Genomic DNA, 23,141 nt, shown 5'->3' with positions numbered 1-23,141 from the left:
TGCCAACAAACACATGAAAGGATGCTCATCACTAATCATTAGAGAAATGCAAATCAAAACTACAACAAGGGGGCTTCCCTGGTGGCGCAGTGGTTGAGAGTCTGCCTGCCAATGCAGGGGACACGGGTTCGTGCCCCGGTCTGCAAAGATCCCACATGCCGCGGAGCGGCTGTGCCCATGAGCCATGGCCGCTGAGCCTGCGCGTCCGGAGCCTGTGCTCCGCAACGGGAGAGGCCACAACAATGAGGGGCCCGCGTACCGCAAAAAAAAAAAAAAAAAACTACAACAAGGTATCATCTCACACTGGTCAGAATGACCATCATCAAAAAATCTAGAAACAGTAAATGCTGGAGAGGGTGTGGAGAAAAGGGAATCCTCCTGCACTGTTGGTGGGAATGTAAATTGATACAACCACTATGGAGAACAGTATGGAGATTCCTTAAAAAACTAAAAATAGAAGTACCATATGGTGCAGCAACCCCATTATGGGCATATACCCTGAGAAAACCATAATTCAAAAAGAGTCATGTACCACAATGTTCATTGCAGCTCTATTTACAATAGCCAGGACATGGAAGCAACCTAAGTGTCCATCGACAGATGAATGGATAAAGGAGATGTGGCACATATATACAATGGAATATTACTCAGCCATAAAAAGAAACGAAATTGAGTTATTTGTAGTGAGTTGGATGGACCTAGAGTCTGTTATATACAGTGAAGTAAGTCAGAAAGAGAAAAATAAATACCGTATTCTAACACATATATATGGAATCTAAAAAAAAAAATAGGTTCTGAAGAACCTAGGAGCAGGACAGGAATAAAAATACAGACGTAGAGAATGGACTTGAGGACACGGGAGGGGGAAGGGTAAGCCGGGAGGAAGTGAGAGAGTGGCATGGGACGAAGTGAGAGAGTGGCATGGACTTATGTAAAATAGATAGCTAGTGGGAAGCAGCTGCATAGCACAGGGAGATCAGCTCGGTGCTTTGTGACCGCCTAGAGGGCTGGGATAGGGAGGTTGGGAGGGAGACACAGGTGAGAGGGGATATGGGGATATATGTATACATGTAGCTGATTCACTTTGTTCTAAAGCAGAAACTAACACACCATTGTAAAGCAATTTTACTCCAATAAAGATGTTAAAAAAAAACTATAATATCAACTCATTAAATCTAATGAATAAAAATGTCTGCTTTACCTAAAAAAAAGTGAGCTGATTTTTTAAAAGGCATTAAGGAAACAAAAACTATGACAAAAAATAGTGAAGGTGGTACATGAGTGAAATTGGGAAAGTTTGGGAAGCAGTGATTCTGATAGTAGACTTGGATTTGCATCTGAAGTGATGAGGCTGTTTTTAGTGTGGTCTTGGGACTCAAATGTTTTACCATATTATAATCATGACATCTACTGAAAAGAAGAAAAACTGCACTTATGTAAATGTAGTCCAACTTTTAAACTGCTATGGTGAGGTTTGCCTGCCGCTAATGAGATTGAATTAGTGAATTTTGATTGCAATTTGAAAAGTATCCTGTAAGAATTGACTCTACCATGGTCATTTCTTTCTTTCTTTCTTTCTTTCTTTCTTTCTTTCTTTCTTTCTTTCTTTCTTTCTTTTTTTAAATAAATTTATTATTTTGTTTATTTTTGGCTGTGTTGGGTCTTCGTTGCTGCGTGCAGGCTTTCTCTAGTTGCGGCAAGTTGGGACTAGTCTTCGCTGCGGTGCACGGGCCTCTCATTGCAGTGGCCTCTCTTGTTGCGGAGCATGGACTCTAGGCACACAGGCCTCAGTAGTTGTGGCACATGGGCTCAGTAGTTGTGGCTCGCGGGCTCTGGAACACAGACTCAGTAGTTGTGGTGCATGGGCTTAATTGCTCCACGGCATGTGCGATCCTCCTGGACCAGGGCTCAAACCCATGTCCCCTGCATTGGCAAGCGGATTCTCAGGCACTGTGCCACCAGGAAAGTCCCTCATTTCTTTTTCTTTGATTTAATCTGAGAAGGGATTTGATAGCCTCTAGAGTGGTATTATCTACTGAGTGACAGCTACAGGGCAAAAGTAGGATTTCTTTTGGAATTCTTCCTTGGTTGATAAGATCAACCAATTCCCAAATGAGGTAAGCACCCTAAAACCCTCTTATCCACATTAAACCCAAGAAGAGAGACTTGAGTCACCTTTCTCCATGATTGAAAGGCATTTGTGAGGTAACTTCAAGGGTCCTTCTGTGACTCAAACAAATTCCCCTTAGCCTTTCGCTCTAGGTCCCCCCAGGGTCCCATCATCTGCCTCCAGTGGGCTGTGCAGTGCCACTGAGTCAGTCCTACTTTCCCGCCAGGAAAGAGTGTTTACAGCGTACCTAAGAGCCAGTGATCACCTTTCTGCTGTGTCTCAAAACTTCTAAAACTCTGAGCTTCTCTTTATTCATTGAACATTTCATGAGAAGTGGGAGAACCTCAATAGATGTGATGTATCAGGAGATATGTATATTGTGTGAAAGCTACCTGGAGAAGCTTAAACTTATAAAACCATTTAGTGCAGAGATGATAAAGTGTGATCCAAGAAGCACCTACCCCAGAGCAATCCTGATGCTGGTTAACGATTCAGATTCCTGGTCTCACCCCAGTCTCCCTGATCAGCACCTCAGTGGTCAGGGTCTAGCATTTCCAACCAGTTCACCAAATTTGAGGACCGCTGCTTTGTTGGACATGGGCTTTGAATTGGTAGTGGGATATTGGCATGGGGGAGAGTATATAAGTAGCCTGTTCAGAAACATCCAGATAAGGATTCCCTGGTCATGGCCCTTCATGGCCTATGAAGTTCACAGGAATTGGGCTTTTCTTTAGAACAGCATCATTAAATGTAGAATTCAGGAAATGTTCAGCTAAAAAGTAGATATGAAAATTTATGCTCTAGGGACTTCCCTGGCAGTCTAGTGGTAAAGAATCCGCCTTCCAATGCAGGGGACGAGGGTTCAATCCTTGGTGGGGAAACGAAGATCCCCCATACCTCAATGAAGATCCAACACAGCCAAATAAATAAATAAAATAAAATAAATATTTTTAAAAATTTATGCTCTAAACATACCGACTAGTAATATGGAGATGGAAGAAGTCACAGCATCAAGATATGTCCTATGAAATCCTGAATGGGGCAAAAGAAGCAAGGGTATAGAACTCCCTGATATATAATTTATCTGCACCCATAAGTTCAAAGCTGAAGACTGCAGTCAAATGACTATCAATGATGAAAACCATGTCTAACCTATAGGGTATACAATAAATTCTGAGGATAAACAGTAACATTTGTTTATTCAACAAATATGTATTTTTAAATTTATTTATTTTATTTATTTTATTTTTGGCTGTGTTGGGTCTTCGTTGCTGCGTGCAGGCTTTCTCTAGTGGTGGTGAGCGGAGGCTACTCTTTGTTGCAGTGTGCAGGCTTCTCATTGCAGTGGCTTCTCTTGTTGCAGAGCATAGGCTCTAGGCACGCAGGTTTCAGTAGTTGTGGCACGTGGGCTCAGTAGTTGCGGCTCACGGGCTCTAGAGTGCAGGCTTGGTTGTTGTGGCACACAGGCTTAGTTGCTCCGCAGCATGTGGGATCTTGCCAGACCAGGGCTCCAACCCGTGTCCCCAGCATTGACAGGTGGATTCTTAACCACTGCACCACCAGGGAAGTCCCTCAACAAATATTTTTTTTTCAAGTGCTGAGGCACTCATGAATAAGTTATACACAATCAGGTTATACATATAAGTTAGACATGACTTCTGCCTTCATAGTGGTATTCCATAGACTGAATGTTTGTGTTCCTCCCAAACTCATATGTTGAAATCCAGTCCCCAATGGTGTTAGGAAGTATGGCTTCTGGGAGGTGATTAGGTCATGAGGATGAGCCCTCATGAATGGGAGTAGTGCCCTTATAAAAGAGACCTCAAAGAGCTCCCTCATCCCTTCTGCCACATGAGGACCTAATGAGAAGACTGCTCTCTGAACCAAGAAGTGGGCTCTCACCAGACACTGAATCAGCTGTCAACTTGATCTTGGACTTCACAGTCTCCAGAACTGTGAAAAATAAATTTCAATTGTTTATTAACCACCCAGTCTGTGGTATTTCGTTAGAGCAGCCTGAATGGACTAAGACAAGATATTAATCAGATATTGAAATAATCATAAAACTATAACTTAATAACTGTCATTGGTACAATAAAGGGAAAATGAAAAGATCTGCCTGGGCAAAAATGTGAGCTTGTAACAGGAGGATCTCAGTGTGTTTGTGGTGGGGGGATGGGCAGATGGTCAGGAAATGCTTTCCTACCCCACTCCCACCTCTTCTGGAAGAGAAATTTGAGCTGCCGTGTGAAGGATGAAACTACAGTAGCCACTTAATTTTTCCTTGTAATAAAAGTCCACCAAATGGACTTCATTATTCCAAAGAGCAGATTTGCATTCTTTTCTTACTAAAAGTCACTTAATTTGTGGCATAAATCAATCTGGGAATATCGACACTTGATGGCCTTCAAATGTTTACCATGTAAAATGTTTATAGAGCATCTATCATCTGTCCATTCACCATCCTAGGCTATGGAGGTCTGAAACGTATTTATAACATGATGCCTACCCCTAAAGAGCATGTGATCTGGTGGCAAGTGGTGTACTTACTAGAGGAACCATGGCTGGTAGCAGGACAGGTGCAGGTGAGTGGTCCAGAGCACAGGTGCAATGAGTCCCAAGACTGCAGAGACCACCTAGAGCTGAATGGTCCAGGGATGTTGCCAAGAAGGGGACAAGATATGATAAAACACGGATGCTCCAGAAAACATAATAACCTTCCCAGGACTGGAAAGGGGGAGCATGCTAGTTGTGGTCAGGGGTAGGGGCTGCTTTGTTCAAGGTGGTGGAGACAGGGGTGTGTCTGGAGTTGACGCTGGCCTTCATTTGGGGAAGCAAGCTTCCTGCTGGAAATGAATGGAGCCATAACCCTCCTACTGTCATTTGAAAGATGGCATTTTAAACATTAATTAGAGTCACTTTATTCCATTTCAAAAATGGAACTAGTGTTGTATGTTATTTATAGCCACATAGTTTTAAAAAGACTTCTGAACATTGGACGTCTGTGGAAATTTTTAAAAATCAGATCACATGAGCTCATCTCTCAAGATAGCATTGGCAGAAGTCTGCATACAGAATATGTCTTAATAGAGACTGTTGCCACTTCGCAATGAGAGTCTTAACTGTGTGTTAGAGGGTGTGGGAAATGCTACCTTTTGATGTTCATAGCCCATGAACATCAAAATTATTTTTAAAGTGTTTATCTAAAACTATTAGAAAATCTGGGTTACAACTTCTACTTATGTCAATGAATTGCAATATAATTTTCAAGAATTAGTCTTTAAAGACAGGGTTCTGTGAAAGGGCTTGGGAAAAGCATCCCATCTCCAATAGCACTTTCCATTTTTGCCATCTTCAGGTTTATAAGATGTTTACCAGACAAGGATCATTCCATGTAGAATATGTGTATTTATAAAGTGCAAGGATTTCATGGAGTAAAGTGGATGAAAACCGAGGGGTGTGTGGGTTGAATACACAGATGAAGAGTTTTCTGTGTTTAGTTTTTTTTTTTAAGTAAAATTATATTATCTAATTTATATGCTATAAGAACTAACTCTTCATGTTTATATCTCATTTCCAAAATGGTACTTTAGGTGCTGATAAAATGATAAATTTGATGCTTTTTTCATTGTAATGTAATCTCTGTGATTTGATCTAGCTGTATGGGTCAAGAAAGTAACATTATCACATTGTCCATACCGAAAAGTGTAAGTGCTCTCCTATCCTGAATGGAAAGGCCATTTATTCTGTCATAAATATTTTCTAACCATAGATATAGTATAGCCTCTTTCAAGAGCCTGTTCTCATTTGTAATCACCTCTATGGTTATAGCTATAAGCTTATCTAACCTAGATCTCTTGGTACATGTAAAGCAAATGTTTCCCCAGTTTGTCCTTTAGATGGAAAAGAGCTGATTATTGATTTCCTTAAAATAACCCACCATACACTTAAAGACCATAATTACCCTGACCTCTTTTCTTTGGTCTAATCCCAATTCCATTTACCTTTTTTTTTTCCTTAGCTGTTCTCTCCCAGCCCTTTAATTACTCCTGTTGCTACTCTGTGATCCCATTCTCGTTTCTTTTCATGCACCTTAAATTATGGAGCACATAACCAGTCACAGTCTTATTCTCTGTAATCAGGACCTTCTTGGTATTGTGAGCACAAAGCAGAGCTGTAGTGTGACCCTACACATAGCACATGTGAATTGAAATGGTCTCTTGAGTTGTTGAGTTACGGTCAATTTCAGTTGTGAAGGAAGTTCAGAGTCTTAAAAGACTCAAGAATTTGAGAGAGGGTGGAGTTACTACCTTGGCGCCACTATTTTGATGCCAATTTGGTACTTGCAGAAGCAAAGACAGGATTACTGGCTCTTTCTTTATGCTGTGCCAGGGCAACTTGGTTCTGCCCACACTGTCCTGGTTTAAAGCAATATGAAATAGGAGGAAAGGGACAATAAGTTTCCATCTCTCTAAGTATCATGGAAGATATAAAACAGCATAAGAAGTGGTATTTGCCTTCAGTAAGCTTGCAACTGAGATAAGGAGAAAATCTCAATGGCAGTGGTACAAGATAACATATATTAAGAGTCAAACGTTAATAATTGTTCTGAGCTCAGAGAAAGCAGAGCCAGAGGGGACTGGAAGAAGCCATCAGCTTCATCACAAGGTCAAACCTGAGTGGGGCCTGAGAGGCTGGCTGGGCTTGGTATGGGTGTTGGCAGGAGGTGGAGGAGGTGTCTATCCGGCAGGGGGATGGGAGGGTCAGTTTGACTGGAATAAAGCCCTGATGATAAGAAGAGTCAGATGAATGCTTGGTAGATGCCAGGGCCTTAGATGCAAGGTCAGCATGTTTGCAGAGTGAAGCAGGAGGTCTTTTACCATAATACTTGGGAGAAGGTGTGCAGGGTAGATTGGGCAGGAGAAACCAGAGAAAAAGAGCCCATTAAGAGGGTTAATAGACCCCATGCTAACTGTTTTTCTGTGGTTGCTGGTAAAAATGGCTATGCATCTGTGCCTTTATCTGTCTTCTGCAGGGTCAGCTTATAGATACACATATGATTCTCATGGAGGCTCTGTCCTTAGTGTCTGGGAGTTCATAAAAGGCAAAGATACATGACTGAGCTCTTTCTGGGGACTGAAAAAGGGAAAGGGAGAGGAGAGAATATAGATCTCAAAATTTACCTGTGGGCCCAAAATTCCAGTGGGTGGCCTAGTCTGAGGTAGGCTTACCTGGGATAAGCAAGGTCCTATTAAGTCTGGCCAGCCTCTCATTTCTTCCTTGTGCACATTTGCAGCATTTATGCATGATCTTTCCTAATTATTAAGTAATCTATGCTATCAGAGAAGACTTTAATACTTGTTTTGGGTTATGGGCCAAAACCAAAACAAAACAGTACACTGAGTGAGAGATATTATTCTGGGTGATATCTTTGTTATTTGAGCTGGTTATAATTAATGTGGATTAACATAATTAATCCACAACAAGCATTAAAAACAAACTTCCTTTGTAGTTGAAGATTTTATTAATAAAAGAGTTTCCTAAATGTTTCCTTTTCAGCCAAGTCTCTTCAGTTATTATTGTAAATTCAAACTTGGAATTAATACAGCCCCTCAAATGCCTGGCTTTGGGGTCTCATTTTGCCATCTGGTCGGACTTCTAACTATCTTCTTTCCCAGAAATGATCATTGATTTCGATGCGCATTTAGAAGTTAAGGTGAAAACTATTTAAATATGTTTTTGAGGCTTAGTGTTTGCTTCCAGGGTGATGCATTAGCGAATGGTTATTTTTAGTGGAAGCTGCCCCCTCTCATTATTGTTTATGAGTCTCTGTTCAGCTATTTTGAACTCTGGGCGACAGCATGTAGTACTTTGGAGCTACAGTGTATGGTAATTTCAAACACACTGCTCTGGGTTTCAGAGCAGAATCTGATTCAGTGAGACCCCACACTGTAATAGAATTGGGAGTGGTTTGGGAAGATGCTATGTCAAAGTCTACCTTTGTATTTTCTGTGAAAAAAGGGTTTGAGGAAATGAATAGAATAACATCTTGGATGAAATAAAATTCTTTTAAAATTTAGTTGGAGTAGAGGATGGATGAAGAGGATGGGAAGTATGTGATATTCACAGTGCAGATCCACCCATGAAGTGTTTGAGAGTTGCGTACCCTGCGTCCGTCCCAGCCCTGCTTCTGCACATGACAGCCTAAGAGGAGGTGGGGCTAGTGCTGGCCCAGGCCGGGTAGAACAGGGTTTCACCTGTAAAGCAGAACTTCTATAGCACATAGCCCTTTTAGGGTGTGGAAAGAAGGGAACCCTCATATGCTGTTGACGGGAATGTAAATTGGTGTGGCCACTATGGAAAACAGTATGGAGGTTCCTCAGAAAACTAAAAACAGATCTACCATATGGTCCAGCAATCCCACTCCTGGATATCTATCTGAAGGAAACAAAAACACTAATTAGAAAAGATACCTGCACCCATAACTGAATCACTTTGCTGTACAGCAACAATTAACACAACACTGTAAATCAACTATACTTCAATTTAAAAAAAGAAAGGACACATGCACCCCTATGCTCATTGCAGCATTATTTACAGTAGCCAAAGTATAGACGCAACCGAAATGCCCATCAATGGGTGAATGGATAAAAAAGATGTGATGTGTATACACGATGGAATGTTACTCAGCCATAAAAGAGAATGAAATCTTGCCATTTGCGACAACATGGATGGGACTGGAGGACGTTATGCTAAGTGAAATAAGTCAGACAGAGAAAGACACGTACTGTGTGATTCCACTTTTGTGTGGAATCTAAAAACAAAACAAATGAACAAATAGCAAATAACAAAACAGAAACAGAGTCATAGATACAGAGAACAAACAGGTGGATGCTTGGGGGAGGGTTGAAGGGGGAGAAGATAAATAGGTGACGGAGATTAAGAGGTGCAAACTTCCAGCTGCAAAATAAATGAGTCACCAGTATGAAATGTACAGTGTGGGGAATATAGTCAATAATTATGTAATATCTTCCTGTGGTGACAGATTGTAACTGGACTTATTGTGATGGTCATTTTGAAATGTATAGAAATAACAAATCACTACGTTGAGTTACAAGAACTAGCATAGTGGGCTTCCCTGGTGGTGCAGTGGTTAGGAATCCACCTGCCGATGCAGGGGACACGGGTTTGATCCCTGGTCTGGGAAGATCCCACATTCTGGAGCAACTAAGCCCGTGGGCCACAGCTATTGAGCCTGCGCTCTAGAGCGTGCCAGCCACAACTGCTGAGCCCGTGTGCCACAACTACTGAAGCCTGCGTGCCTAGAGCCCGTGCTCTGCAAGAAGAGAAGCCACGGCAATGAGAAGCCTGCGTGCAGCAGCGAAGACCCAGTGCAGGCAAAAATAAAATAAATAAAATAAATTTATTTAAAAAAATAAATGACTAGAATAGTGTTGTAGGTCAATTGTACTTCTAAAACAAACACACATATTCATAGAGAAAGAGATCAGATTTGTGGTTACCAGAGGTGGGGGTGGGGTGAGGGGGAGTTGGATGAAGGCAATAAAAAGGTACAAACTCCCAGTTATAAGATAAATAAGTGCTAGTGATGTAACGTACAACATGATAAATATAGTTAACACTGCTGTGTGTTGTATATGAAAGTTGTTAAAAGAGTGAATCCTAAGAGTTCTCATCACAAGAAAAAAAAATTCTATTTCTTTCATTTTGTATCTATATGAGGTAATGGATGTTCACTAAACTTATTGTGATAATAATTTCATGATGTATGCAAATCAGATCACTATGCTGTACACCTTAAATTTGTACAGTGCCGTATGTCAATTATATCTCAATAAAACTGGAAGAAAAAATAAAAATAATGTAAAAAATAAGAAAGAAAGAAGGAAAGAAAGGAAGAAAGGAAAAGAAAGAAAGAAAGAAGGAAAGCAAGCACATGGCCCTTATCGCCAGAAATGAGCGGGTGTAACCCAGATCCTGCCATGAAAAGCCTTCATTTCCCTGGGGCAAGTTCAGAAGGGCTCTTCATGCCCTGTGATGGGCTGACCAGCTGGCAGAGTGCCAGACCACAAAACCAGCACCTGCCCTAGAAAAGAGAAGAAAGAACCCACCTAAGGCTCCAGGCCCCCAATTAGAATTCTTATGTTGCTCAAAACTAAACTGATCATGTTTGCTTGACATCCCTCCCTCTCTCACTAGGATGAAATGATTAAAACACCAGTGAGACCGGCAGAGATGTTCAATCTCTTGATCTAGATGAAGAAAATGTCTCTTGCATTTTACCTCCAAGCAACCTTTGGGCAGAGTTTTAAATATTACCTATTCTCCTAAGTTTCTGGCAGTATGAACTAGTTGACAGATGGAATGTCTCTGAAATGAATTTGTTGCAACATAAAAAGTAACTGCTGTTTTTAGAAAGTTGAAGAAATAGTTGCTACTACAACCCTGTTCATGCCGCTAGAATACTATGCTGTTTTCACCCTTATTTGACACCTCCATACTTTGTTCCCCTCCTGTTCTGTGGTATTTTTACAACACAAGCAGCTCCTGTTAACATTTTTTAAAAGATGTAAGATTTTTAAATGTGCTGTTACTATTTTCACAACTTTTATATAAAATTGCTTCAATGTACATATTCCTTCTTAACTAGTTAATGGAATTCCTTGGTTTGCAGAGAATTAATTCAAGGGTGTAACATCTACAAGACATATGACTGTTTGTGGCCATGCTTTAGTGATAGCAAAGCAGGCAAGATTCAGGGGGGCCTTGAGTGGGACATGTTTTAAATAATTGATCATGAGATCAAAGCAATTGATTAATCTCTTTCACTGGCAGCTCTATTTTTTTTTAACGTCTTTATTGGAGTATAATTGCTTTACAATGGTGTGTTCGTTTCTGCTTTCTAACGAACTGAATCAGCTATACATATACATATATCCCCATATCTCCTCCCTCTTGCGTCTCCCTCCCACCCTCCCTATCCCACCCCTCTAGGTGGTCACAAAGCACTGAGCTGATCTCCCTGTGCTATGCGGCTGCTTCCCACCAGCTATCTATTTTACATTTGTTAGTTTATATATGTCCATGCCACTCTCTCACTTCGTCCCAGCCTACCCTTCCCCCTCCCTGTGTCCTCAAGTAGCAGCTCTATTTTTTTATGAAAGGAATCTATGCTTTTCCCTGGGCATGTGTTAACTTTCAACCAAAGCAAAGACAAATGGAGCATCCAGAGTTAAAAACCTAAATAGAGCCTCTACTGAATTTCGACCTTAAATTGGGATGTGTGATCATTTGGATGGGAAAGTTTTACTTTGCGCCACCAGTGAAAAGTATTTTCAGCAAAGCTGTTAATATAAAATAGACCAAAAGTTTTTTTTAATTTTTAAAATGTTCACCTTTAGATATTTTTGGTTAAAAAGAGTAACTCCTTTGTCAAAGTGTAGTTTTCAAAAAGTTAAATACATGACTCTCATACAAATATGGAATGAACATGTACCAGAGATTTAGTCAATTCATTAATGAAGGAACTAGCAGAATGTAAAGCTGGTTCAAAGGAGAACCAAAGGAATGGGTTTAAAGGCATTCAAGAAAAGATGTTGGGATAAGATGCCAGGCTTAGATATAAAACTGGTTAGCAGTCTAACAGGAGAGTAAATCTGGACAGAAATCATCTGCACGTCTACCGAACAAGAGTCTACAAGTTATGGTTAACTTTCAAAGTCCAGGCTTTTAATTAGTAGTAAAGAGCTTGTCAAACACAGATCCAGTGCCCTGGGTCATGAAATAATTCTGTGTGAGCTGTTAATACTCCGGCATGACACTGGAGGAACACGCTTCTCTCCTTCACCTTGTTTACAAGGTTTGGATAATTTTCCTTAACATCTTATTATTAAAGTGAGCTTCTACCTGTATAGGCACCAAGAATAGTCAGATTCTTAGAGACAGCAAGTAGAGTGGTGGTTGCCAGGGGCTGGGGGGAGGGAGGGAGAATGAGGAGTTATTGTTTTATGGGTCCAGAGTTTCAGTTTTGCAAGATGAAAGATGTCCTGTGGATGCATGGGGGTGGTGACTGCACAACTGTGTGAATGTGCTGAATGTCACTGAACTATACACTTAAAAATGGTTAAGATGGTCCATTTTATGTTATGTGTGTATGAGCAAAATTAAATAATTTTAAAAAGTGAGCTGACACATAGTTATGTGAAGAAAAAGTTAACAATTCTTCATCCTACTGAGATAACCCATTTAATAACCCTATGTTTGTCTTAACTCACTTTTCCTCGTTCATAAAAACATAAGTAGACTTTTTAAAAAAGGGATTATTAAAATTCTTTGTGAAATTTTTAATAATATGTCCCGGACGGGCCTCTAGGTTACAGATATTGATCTAACCCATTCTTTTTAATACAAACTCCATAGACTGGATATAGCGTAACTTATCCAACTATTGCTCTGCTGATGGAAATTTGAGTTGTTCCCAGGTTTGGGTTTTTTTTTTTGGCCAGTACACAAACTGTTATAATAAGGCTGTTTTAATACAAGAAAGTGATGCTGAAGGCCAGGACCTGAGTAAAGATGGCAAGAAGGCAGAGGAGGGAAATGGATCAAAGAAATGTTTTCTTGGGAAAATGGATTGGATTTAGTGGACAGTTGAAAATTTTGGTGTAAGAGTGGGAAAATGCATAGCGCTGCCATTTTATTAAAAGTGGGAATAGCAGAATGTTTCAGAAGAGATGGCAGAGAAGCTGAGAGGGTAGAGTTTGTTTTGACGATGCTGTGTTTGAGTTAGGTGTGCCGTCTCTGCCCAGCTTGGGGAAGGTATCACAGATAAAGACATAGATTTGAGAATCCTTCACATAAAGTCATAGTTGAAGCTCTGAGAGTGGATGAGACCTGTTCCCAGGGAGGCCTTGTATTCTAGAGGAAGGAGGTGACATCCATGGGAGTTACTTGCATTTAGGGGTCTGGCCAAGGAGACTGAGAAGTTGTGGTCAGAGGAGGAACAGGCAAGTAAAGCCTGGAGAGGGAAGAGTCTGAGATTACGTCCCAACTAGTCCAGTCTTAGGAAATGTAATAACGTTAAGTACTCTTAGGTCTGAGCAGTACAGACGTTCCTTCTCACTGCTTGCTGTGTGTGCCTTTCATGGCCCCTGCCTCTGTGAGTCCATTTTCAAACACTGGTTTCCTTGTGTATAAACCACCGGAAACAGTGGTTCAGTTTGGTAAGCCAATGTGGGCCACTGCTTTGAATTTAAGGACTAAGCCAAGGCTTCCCTGGTGGCGCAGTGGTTGAGAGTCCGCCTGCCGAGGCAGGGGACGCGGGTTCATGCCCCGGTCCGGGAGGATCCCACATGCCGCCGAGCGTCTGGGCCCTTGAGCCATGGCCACTGAGCCTGTGCGTCCGGAGCCTGTGCTCCGCAATGGGAGAGGCCGCCAACAGTGAGAGGCCCGCGTACCGCAAAAAAAAAGAAAAAAAAAAAATAGTTCCCATTCACCAGAATATTTCAAGGATAAAATGAGCTAGAGAGGGGCTTCCCTGGTGGCGCAGTGGTTGAGAGTCCGCCTGCCGATGCAGGGGACACGGGTTTGTGCCCCGGTCCGGAAAGATCCCACATGCCGCGGAGCGGCTGGGCCCGTGAGCCATGGCCGCTGAGCCTGCGCGTCCGGAGCCTGTGCTCCGCAATGGGAGAGGCCACAGCAGTGAGAGGCCCGTGTACCGCAAAAAAAAAAAAAAGGACTAAGCCAAATCAAATAATCAAACTGCGAAGAGGCACAGTTTGCTTTTAGTTTGGCATCTCTCAACAGTCATTAAAAAGTCATTTTTTAAGGCTATATTAGGTTCATATAAACTAAGACTTTATTATTAAAGGACAGGATGTGTCGACTTCACAAAACCCTGTGAACTAGAGAGGCTGCAGAGGTTCCCTAAGGAAGCAGTGAACACAGGGATTTCTAAAATATTTAGAATTAGCTTTGGAGCTGTCTCAACAATCTGTATTACCATAATTACCCTATTGCTACCAGATCTTTTTATAAAGGATCTGTGAATTTTTACATTCTGTCTACCTTAGGTGATTGGAAGAGAGACTGAAGGGAATTACTAGCAGTCCAAATGCCTTATTTTGTTACCTTTCGTGGTTTTGAGAAATACCCAAGTTTGGAAGAGCAACTGAGTCGTTGGAACTGATTGATGCCACTGAGGAGTGAAACCAGTGGGAATTTGCCAAGTTTGAGGCTGGATTCAATTTATAATAATTCAAAAATTGGTTCCCGGTGTTATATCAGATACCATGGTTGGAGGTCCCTAAAGACAAATCAAAAGAAGTGAAGCTGAGGACTCTTACCCATGAAGTGCTTTGTCATCTTGTGGGAAAATAAAAAAGATACGTAGGAAAATATTGAAGAAAGAACTCTAAGGTGTCCTGTGGCCTCAGGATTGCGTTTATTGTTGTTGAAGGAATTTGCAGGTAGAGTAGGCTTAGTCCATACTTGAGTTCTCTCGACCCACAGGACCATTTGGTAAGGAAAAGGCAGGTGTGGGAGCAGTGGGGGACTGGCAGGTTAGGGAGGCGGCAGGTGATGAACAAGCTGGTTTCCAGGTAATGTGATCACAGTAGGGTTATATGGTGGTCATTTTCAGGCATGACGGACTCAGGCCATCATCTTGGGTTACTTGATTATAAATTGCAAAGAAGGAGGTCATAGCTGTGGAGTGTTGATCTAAACAAAGACAGATGAACCCACAGTGGAAAGCTTGTTGTAGGTTCTGCGTCACCCTGAGTATCTTTAGTAGTTTGCCGTTAGTAGAGACTGCTAACTGAGGGTGGGGCGGTAAGATTCCGTCAGAATCTTACTGTGCTCAACACTAGTTCATCTAGATGTGTTCATGTGTCATGGGAACTTACCATGTGTTCCAGTAGGTCCTTAGGAAAGCAATTTAGTGACTGAACTCACCTCGTCCCTACCCCAGCTGAGTGCCCATACCAACTGCTTGCAGGAATAATCAGAACAAATCCTGGATTCTTTGCCCAAGACCCTGAAGTGTCATCCAAACTTGGGGATAGAGAGGTTAAGAATGGAGATTTCCAGCTTTGGTGTTGCTTCCCAGTCACTTGGCAGTGGAAAATCTTTACTCGCAGAGGCTGCCTTTGGCTTTATTTTTGGACCAGTTGCTGAGTCCTGCTCTGGTCTTGCCTGAACATGCACACCTGGAATCCCAGGACCTGCTTTTTTTTGCACCATCTCCGTAATTCACAGCTGCACAGTTTTGAAAGAGACGCCAAAATCCAGACACAGCAAAGCAGCCTCTTTTGCGTGTGCTGAGGTCCTGAATGACAGTTTTATCTTGGACATGTTCCCTTTTCTTTCCTCTTCTGCTTGTTCATTTTTATCTCTCTCTGTAATATATAAATAATGGACTTATCCTATTTACTGCACAAAGAGAAAATTAAACGTCTGAATTGTTTAGAACTATGGGGAAGTATTTCCAGAGTGTGAAAAAATAGACACTGGACATTTCAGCTTTTGGTGTAGTGGGAATTTATTACTCAGCTCAGTAACAGTTTTTGGTCCAAACCAAGCAGTTGTGTGGGCAAGCCGTGCTTTCCTGAATAGCACTGCAAGAGACAGTTTTGTTCATATTTGAGACCGCGTGAACCAAAGGTATCTTTCCATCAAAGACTGATTATCTCTGAATCTTAGACATATCACAGAAGCTGTGGAGCCCTAGCCAATGGATTTTACTTGCATGAGACATTGCATAGCTCCCAAAGGGGAGGGAAGCAAAAGGGGAGGGAGGCAAGAGAGAATCAGAGCCCAACAATAAATAGCTCTTTGTACCAGTCCCCCCCTCCCAAACCCCATACTGCTGAGATCATAGAGTAAGTTAGCAGCATGCAGTAGAAGGCACTGCTGCCCAGCAGCTTGGCACATGATGACCAGATGTGAACTTGTCTGTCCACAGTGTGTGGCTGTGACCTGGCCCAAGGGGGCTTCTTCATAAAGAACGGAGAGTATCTCTGCACCCTGGACTACCAGAGGATGTATGGCACACGCTGCCATGGCTGCGGGGAGTTTGTGGAAGGAGAGGTGGTGACCGCCCTGGGCAAGACCTACCATCCCAACTGCTTTGCTTGTACGATCTGCAAGTAAGTGTGGCTTTCCCCAACAGAGAAGCGCTGGGTTCTGCTGTCAAAGCTTGGAATGTGTGCTTTGGTCTTGAGTTGTACCTAGTCTCTCTCTTTTTTTTTTTTTTTAGTATTTATTTATTTTGGCTGTGCCTGGTCTTAGCTGTGGCATATAGGATCTTTTAGTTGCCACATGTGGGATCTAGTTCCCTGACCAGGGATTGAACCCGGGCCCCCTGCATTGGGAGTGTTGAGTCTTAACTACTGGACCACCAGGGAAGTCCCTTGAGTTGTACTTCGTCTTAAAATATCTTTTCTTTTAAAAAAAATTTTTTTATTGAAGTACAGTTTGATTTACAGTGTTGAGTTAGTTCCAGGTGTACAGCAAGGTGATTCAGTTATACAAATATACACATATATCTTTTTCATATTCTTTTCCATTATAGATTATTACACGATATTGAATATAGTTCCCTGTGCTATACAGTAGGAACTTGTTGTTTATCTATTTTATATATAGTAGTTTGTATCTGTTAATTCCTAATTTATCCCTCCCCCCTCGGTAACCATAAATTTGTTTTCTATGTCTGTGAGTCTATTTCTGTTTTGTAAATAAATTCATTTGTATCATTTTTTTAGATTCCACATAAAAGTGATATCATACATTTGTCTTAAAATAATTTTTTCTGATGCACCTTTAGATGTTTTTATTTTCCTAGTGTGTTATCAGGCTGAGTCAAAAAGTAATTTACTTAGGAAACTTTATATGTGATATCCTCCACTAAATAATGTGACTGATTTTAAGTGCCTTGAAACCAAATCTGAAAGCAGCTCTAGATCTTGAGACATTTTGAGCAATGGAAACATGGGAGGCAATGGCATAAATACTTGGAAAGATGAAGCTTATTTGGAAGTATTAGTGTGTGGGAGTGGGTGTGTGAAATAGTTGCATTTGCTCTATAACCAGGGAGAGCAAACTGCCCCATGGGCCAAATTAGACCCAATACCTGTTTTGTAAATAAAGTTTTATTGGAACACAGCCATGCCCGTTTGTTTAGGTATTGTCTATGGCTGGTTCCAAGTGACAGTGGCAGAGTTGAGCAGTTGTGACAGAAACCTTATGATCTGCACAGTCTAAAAATATATTTACAATTTGATCTTTCAGCGGAAAAGTTGCCAACCCCTCCTCTCTATCATCCACCAAGGTTAGATCTTTACTGCACAAAGCAGCTTGATTAAAATGATCAGTCAGAGAGAAGAAGGAAACTGTGTGAAGTGTGAGTGGAAAATGTGGTTCATTGTTGTTGTGTTTTGAGTGCTACACATTACAGAATTTACAATGGGTTCGATTCCTATAATGAGGAGACTCACCAATAAAGGATCAGCTACTTAATGGACCCATACTAATCAGGCAATCCCATGCCTTTTGGAATGGTGTTGATTCTGTGCGCTCCATTTTGCTATGCCTTTGTAAAAACTACAGTTCAGTTCAGTTTGTTTTGTTTTTCAGCATTTCATGTTTCTAGGCCAGAGAAATGTAAACTCTAGAAGGGTAAATATGATTTTGTATAATTAATTAACAAGATAATACACATGGATAAATTGTAATAAGATTTAGATGAAATATTCATAATCAAATTATTTTAATAACTTTATATAACTATTAGCCCATTTTAAAATTATATATATTTTTAAATCATAATTTAAAAATTCTGGGTTAATGAGCTGAAATTTTTTCTGTATTTAATCAAAAGCAAAGCTTCCTCTTGACCTCTCCTTTTTCAGGCTGTAGCTCACAGCCTGGTTAAGAGCCTGGACTGGCATTCGGGAGACCCGAGTCCTGGTCCTGCTTCCTGGGCTGATTTGAGACCTATGTGAGCTAACTTTTCCACAGCAATTGTCTCATCTGTAAGGTGAGAGGCTGTGAACTGCATACAAGTGATTCCCCAAACCTGGGTGGTCACTGGAATCCCCTAGGGAGGGTCTCTTTAAAATATCCATTTCTAGCCTTTCTCCTCCCTAACTCTCATGATGATTTAGTGGTTTCTGAAGGGCCACCAAGGAGGAGGAGACTCAGTCAGGTTGGAGGGCGCTGGCCCAGGTAAACTCCAAGAGGCTTCCTGATCTTGGCCCTGAGAGACCATTGCTTCAAGTTGGTAACGGACAAACATTTATCAGCTGTAGCCCTGTCCCTGCATGTTTGAGCCAGCAGAGAGGTGCCCACTGTTGCTGCTGCTGAATGACGCCAGTTTCCTCTGAGGAGGCCACCTTTACAGTTTACAAATTGCGTTCATGTAGAAATTAATTTAACCCTCTGAGCAATTCTGCGGAGTCAATCAGGAATTCGTATCCCTACTTATGAGTGACTTTGAGACTCAGAGTATAAGGGATTTTCCCAGTCCCTCACATCGCAAGGCCAAGATTTGAACTCAGGTGTTCTGACTGTAAATCCAGTTCTCCTTCTATTACAAACATTCAGGCAAATGTCAGGAGGAAGTGAACCCATATGGGCAGAGGACGTAGGGAAATGAAGGGGGGTCATTCATGAAATAACAAAATTCAAAGTTCAGAAGACCTGGTCGCATTGTTGAGAACTGGACTCTGGTTTGTCCCATGGTGGATCTGTGTGGGGTTCAAGTTTAAAAATAGAAGCTTAAAAAAGAAAAAAAAAAAAATAGAAGCTTAGATCAGATGCAGGGCCTGGACTAGGGTGAAGCCAGGGAGGCTCCTGGGCGCACAGTTTAAAGGGGTGCTTACTCCCGGGTCATGCGGCACTTCTGACAGCAGGGGCCTCCTTAGATGCTTTGCCTCGGGTGCCTCGCTGCCCTCACCCTGGTTCTGGCCCTGATCAGAGGCAAAGAACCTGAGCTTATTGTGTCTGTGGACTCTTCACCCCCTGAGGGCCTCCTTACAGAGCAGATTGGAGGCTTGCTTGGTTTTACTTAATAAGTGTGAAGCTATAGGCCTGTTGGTATCCACCAGAGTGTGACTTTGATTATTAAAGACAGAGCAAGTTCTGAGTTGGTGGATACCACCTGCACCTGCCTGTGGCTTGGTCTCCCTAGCTGGTCAATCCACACGAGTTGCTTAACCTCTCTGGGCCTTAGCTGAGCAACGGAAAGTAACACGGCACCAGGAGAGAAGAGGAGAAGAGAGACCACCTCAACTCAGCGCTTCTTAAATTTGGCGGTGTGAGAGTTTAAAACTCTCCTTGATGACTGGCAACAAGCACATTTGTGGAGTTAAGTCCAAATTTACTATCTGTGCATGCATTATGGTTAATCAACAACTGTTAGGCGGCCGAAGGGCAACTTAAGGCAGCTGTGAACGTAAAACATGTCCCGAAGCTTGAATTTGTTCTTAAGAAATTGCTTCTGACTCAGATGTGTGGGGATGTTTGGCTTATGAGTTTCAAATTTCCTGATTGACAGAATCACACATTTGAAAACTCATGAAGATCATTGACAAATTGGTCAGTTGCAAGAAAGTAGGCGTGGAGACTGTCATATGGCTATTAATTAATGACTTTTTTTAAAGCTATCTGCCTGCTGAAGTGGGAGCAGAAGAAACTGATAATGTACCTGAAGAAGGCAATATTTTTGCAACGTGTGCTGTTATTGATGAATATCTAATATGAAAGGAAAATATCTTTCTGAAAGGAAGCTAATACTAATTTTTAAACAGATATTTATCGCATCTTCGTATTTCTCCAAGTTTATAAGGGACTGGGCCCCTAGCACTGTGAGATATTTAGTTCGCCCATTCAGACATCCAGGACCAAGTCTAATTCAGCATAATTATCACGTTTGTCCAGGGAACTTAAAGAGTTAATGCTTGACCTGTAACCAGTTCTCTTGGGGAAGGGCCTTGAGCTTGAATAGGAATCCATGGCATTTGAAATATTTCTTCCTGGAGGTGTTTCCATTTGGAAAAGGAAAATTTTACTGTGTGTGCCCTGCTAGGTGACTTGTTGGAACATCCCTCCGCTAATGAGTGGAGGTAAACGGTATCATTTTACTATCTGGTTGCCCGCAGAAGCTGCGCATTCTCCTTTCCTCTCAAAATGAGGCACGTTTGTGTGTTTGTTTGGACTGGATCCAGCTGGCTGGCTGGCTTCAGGCTGCATTTCAAATGGTTTGGCTCCTCTTCGAAGCAGTGAATTGGCACCGGAGGCCAGCCAAGCAGGGGTGAGGAAGAGGAATGAAATTGCTGCAGTAACCTTGAGGGCAATGTCTTTCTGTCTCCAGGCGCCCGTTTCCACCCGGTGACCGAGTCACGTTCAATGGGAGAGACTGCCTTTGCCAACTGTGTGCACAGCCGATGTCTTCCAGCCCTAAAGAAGCCTCCTGCTCTGGCAGTAAGTGCCCCAGCCACCTGTTGACATGAATTCCTTCATTCCTCAAAGGTAGCTTAGGCAGGTACCTTCCTTTTTGAGAAACTCTGGTAGCCGGAGCCAAGAGTAGGCCTATATCTAAGGCGTTTTCAATTGTAAAACGTGATGCGTGGAGAAACCTTCACTAAAACCTATGCAGTGAGAAGCATCTCCCTTATTTCAAAAGGACAGAAGTAGAATTGGACATCACACTGTGTATTTTGATAGTAAATGAAGGAAAAAGAATTATAAACTATTACATCAGAAACGCTCCTGTCTGGTCATGGAGGTTAAGCTGTGAGAGCGTTTGGTGGTGATGTGATTGATGTCTCTGTGTATTAGAAAAGCTATCCCCACAGTGCCTTGGGCAAATGTGGTGGTTATTATTTACTCTTAAATAATTCTTTATTCTTTATCACCCTTAAGTATTCTTTATTCACCTGGAGGGTTTCTGACATTTATTCACTGAACAGATAATTTGCTGAGCACGTACAATGTGTGTGTCATTCACACTAGAGATACAGGCATGGACAGAACATACTCAGAATCCTCAGGAAGCTTATTTTTTAGTAGGAGCAGGTAGACAATGAATGCATGTACAAAAATATCTAATACGTGAAGAAAATTAAAGTAGGAAGAAAAAGCAGGTCAATGGGTCTGTGTTTGTATGGGGCAATCAGGGAAACCACCCTTAAAAAGTGTCACCCAAGGCGAGATCGGAAGAAAGTATGGGACAAGCTATCCATACATCATGGGATTGGTAATTCTTGATGACAAGGCTCGTCTGACCTGTATGAATCCAAAGAAAACCAACTTCCTTCCAAATAAAAATAGTGGCAAATTGCAGTATTTCTTGTAGTAAGTAACATTGGGTAGGTCAGTTCACTCTGAAGTGAGAGGGATTCTGAACTCAGGACAGCAAGCAAGGAAGCTCTCCTTCCCTCTGTTTCCTGGGGCTTTAGGACATGGACTAGATAGAGGTTTGCCTCGGTTTCTGTGTATTGTGCCCATCCTCAGAGAACAAATGCCTTTAAACCCTGCCAGTCTCAGCACATAAGAATGAGATAAGCCCCTTCTGCTCCGGAGGAATTTCTTGTAATTTTTAACAGCACTTCCAAATCCTCCTGTTAAAGTAGAAGAGTTATACCTGTTAAAAATAAGAATGTTATGACCAAACGTATTTACATAGAAATTGGATTTTGACCATTGGGAGAAAAGAAGAAAATAAATGTATTAGTGCATCTTATTCAACACACATGATCAGATCCTTAGCATGTGGATTTATATGCCCTACTAATAAATAACAGCAGCCTGGGTAGGATAAGGGCTACAAAACAGGACACTATCCAAGACCCCTAATACGGTTTCAAGTCCCTCACTGTGCTTACCTACTCTGCCCCCTGCAGGTCATTGGGAAGGTGACCTAGGTTTGGAATAGCTACCCCTTGCTTGAGAGGGCTTGCTTTGAAAGTACGTTACCAAAAAACTTTGCAGGAATTCTTCAGTCTAGTTAAGAAAAAGAGGATGTTATGAGTCCCAGGATAGGATGACAATCTATAACAGAAGATCATGTCCGTAGGCCTATTATAGGACTGGCTGCATCCTCAAATTCAGTGGAGTCCTTTAGTCCAACTATCTTTCTTGATAGGTGAGGATATTGCAGCCCATGAGGATATTCAAGGTCACACAAGCTATCCAATAATAAGGTAGGGTTAGAGGCAGGGCTTCTGACTGCGAGTTTGGGGCTGTCTTTTTGTTTCATCTAATACTCCTCATTGTTTGGTTTAAGAAACAGAAGGAGGATATTTTTAAAGGCTTCCAGTCCTCTTCCTCCATGTAATTTGGAAGCATATTTCCTAATCATAGCTCCACCAAAATGGTTATTCCAATTTTTATTAAACATTGTTTTGCTTTATCTATATTTTCTTTTTCTATATGACATAGTTGTTATGCACATAAAAAAGAAATTAAAATTCTAAGTATAAAAATGTGTCAGACTCAAATTCATTACATTTCTAATGCTAGATTTAACAGTTATTGTGTATGTGCAAATTGTTGGACCAAATCGTATTTTCTCCTTTGCTCCCAATGGATGAAATCCCTTTTCTCTGTGCAATTGCTTTGGTCAGAACATTTTTATTTTCAACAAGTACTTGTCTGTTTAGATAAGTACTCAAATAGCATTTCTGGGGCGCGTGGGTGTGGGTGTCTGTCAAAAAGAGAGCTCTTATATATGGATACACACATGCAAAGTACCCAAAGGAGGCAGGCACACAAGTACAAGAGCAAGTGAATTTTCAGCAAGTTTCTGAAATTCGTTGGAGCATAATTAGAAAACACTTGGTTATTCTTTGTAATTCTTTAAGAAATGCCCTATATTTTAAAACTATACTGATGTTACTTTGATTCTTTTTTTTTTTTAAATAATGTAACTTGGCAAAGCTTCCTAAAGAAAAGCAAATCATGAAACTTTTCTTTGCTAATGTTCACAGTGTTGGTGAAATAGATCAGA

The 23,141-nt window shown here is 41.5% G+C and overlaps 1 protein-coding gene across 10 annotated transcripts in view; it reads left to right on the top strand.

Moving 5' to 3' along the window:
- ABLIM1 (actin binding LIM protein 1) overlaps positions 1-23,141 on the top strand; it is a 315,505-nt gene that overhangs the window by 175,476 nt on the left and 116,888 nt on the right. For all 10 annotated transcript variants that reach the window (XM_033420977.2, XM_049697065.1, XM_033420975.2 and 7 more), the window contains 2 exons: positions 16,095-16,278; positions 20,505-20,614. In XM_033420977.2, the coding sequence (XP_033276868.1) occupies positions 16,172-16,278; positions 20,505-20,614 (217 nt within the window). In that variant the 5' untranslated portion in view covers positions 16,095-16,171. The remainder of the gene's footprint in view (positions 1-16,094; positions 16,279-20,504; positions 20,615-23,141) is intronic.

The sequence above is a fragment of the Orcinus orca genome, chromosome 14 (assembly GCF_937001465.1).
Source record: "Orcinus orca chromosome 14, mOrcOrc1.1, whole genome shotgun sequence".
In the NCBI taxonomy this organism is placed as follows: domain Eukaryota; kingdom Metazoa; phylum Chordata; class Mammalia; order Artiodactyla; family Delphinidae; genus Orcinus; species Orcinus orca.
This window is presented reverse-complemented; position numbering and strand designations above follow the sequence as displayed.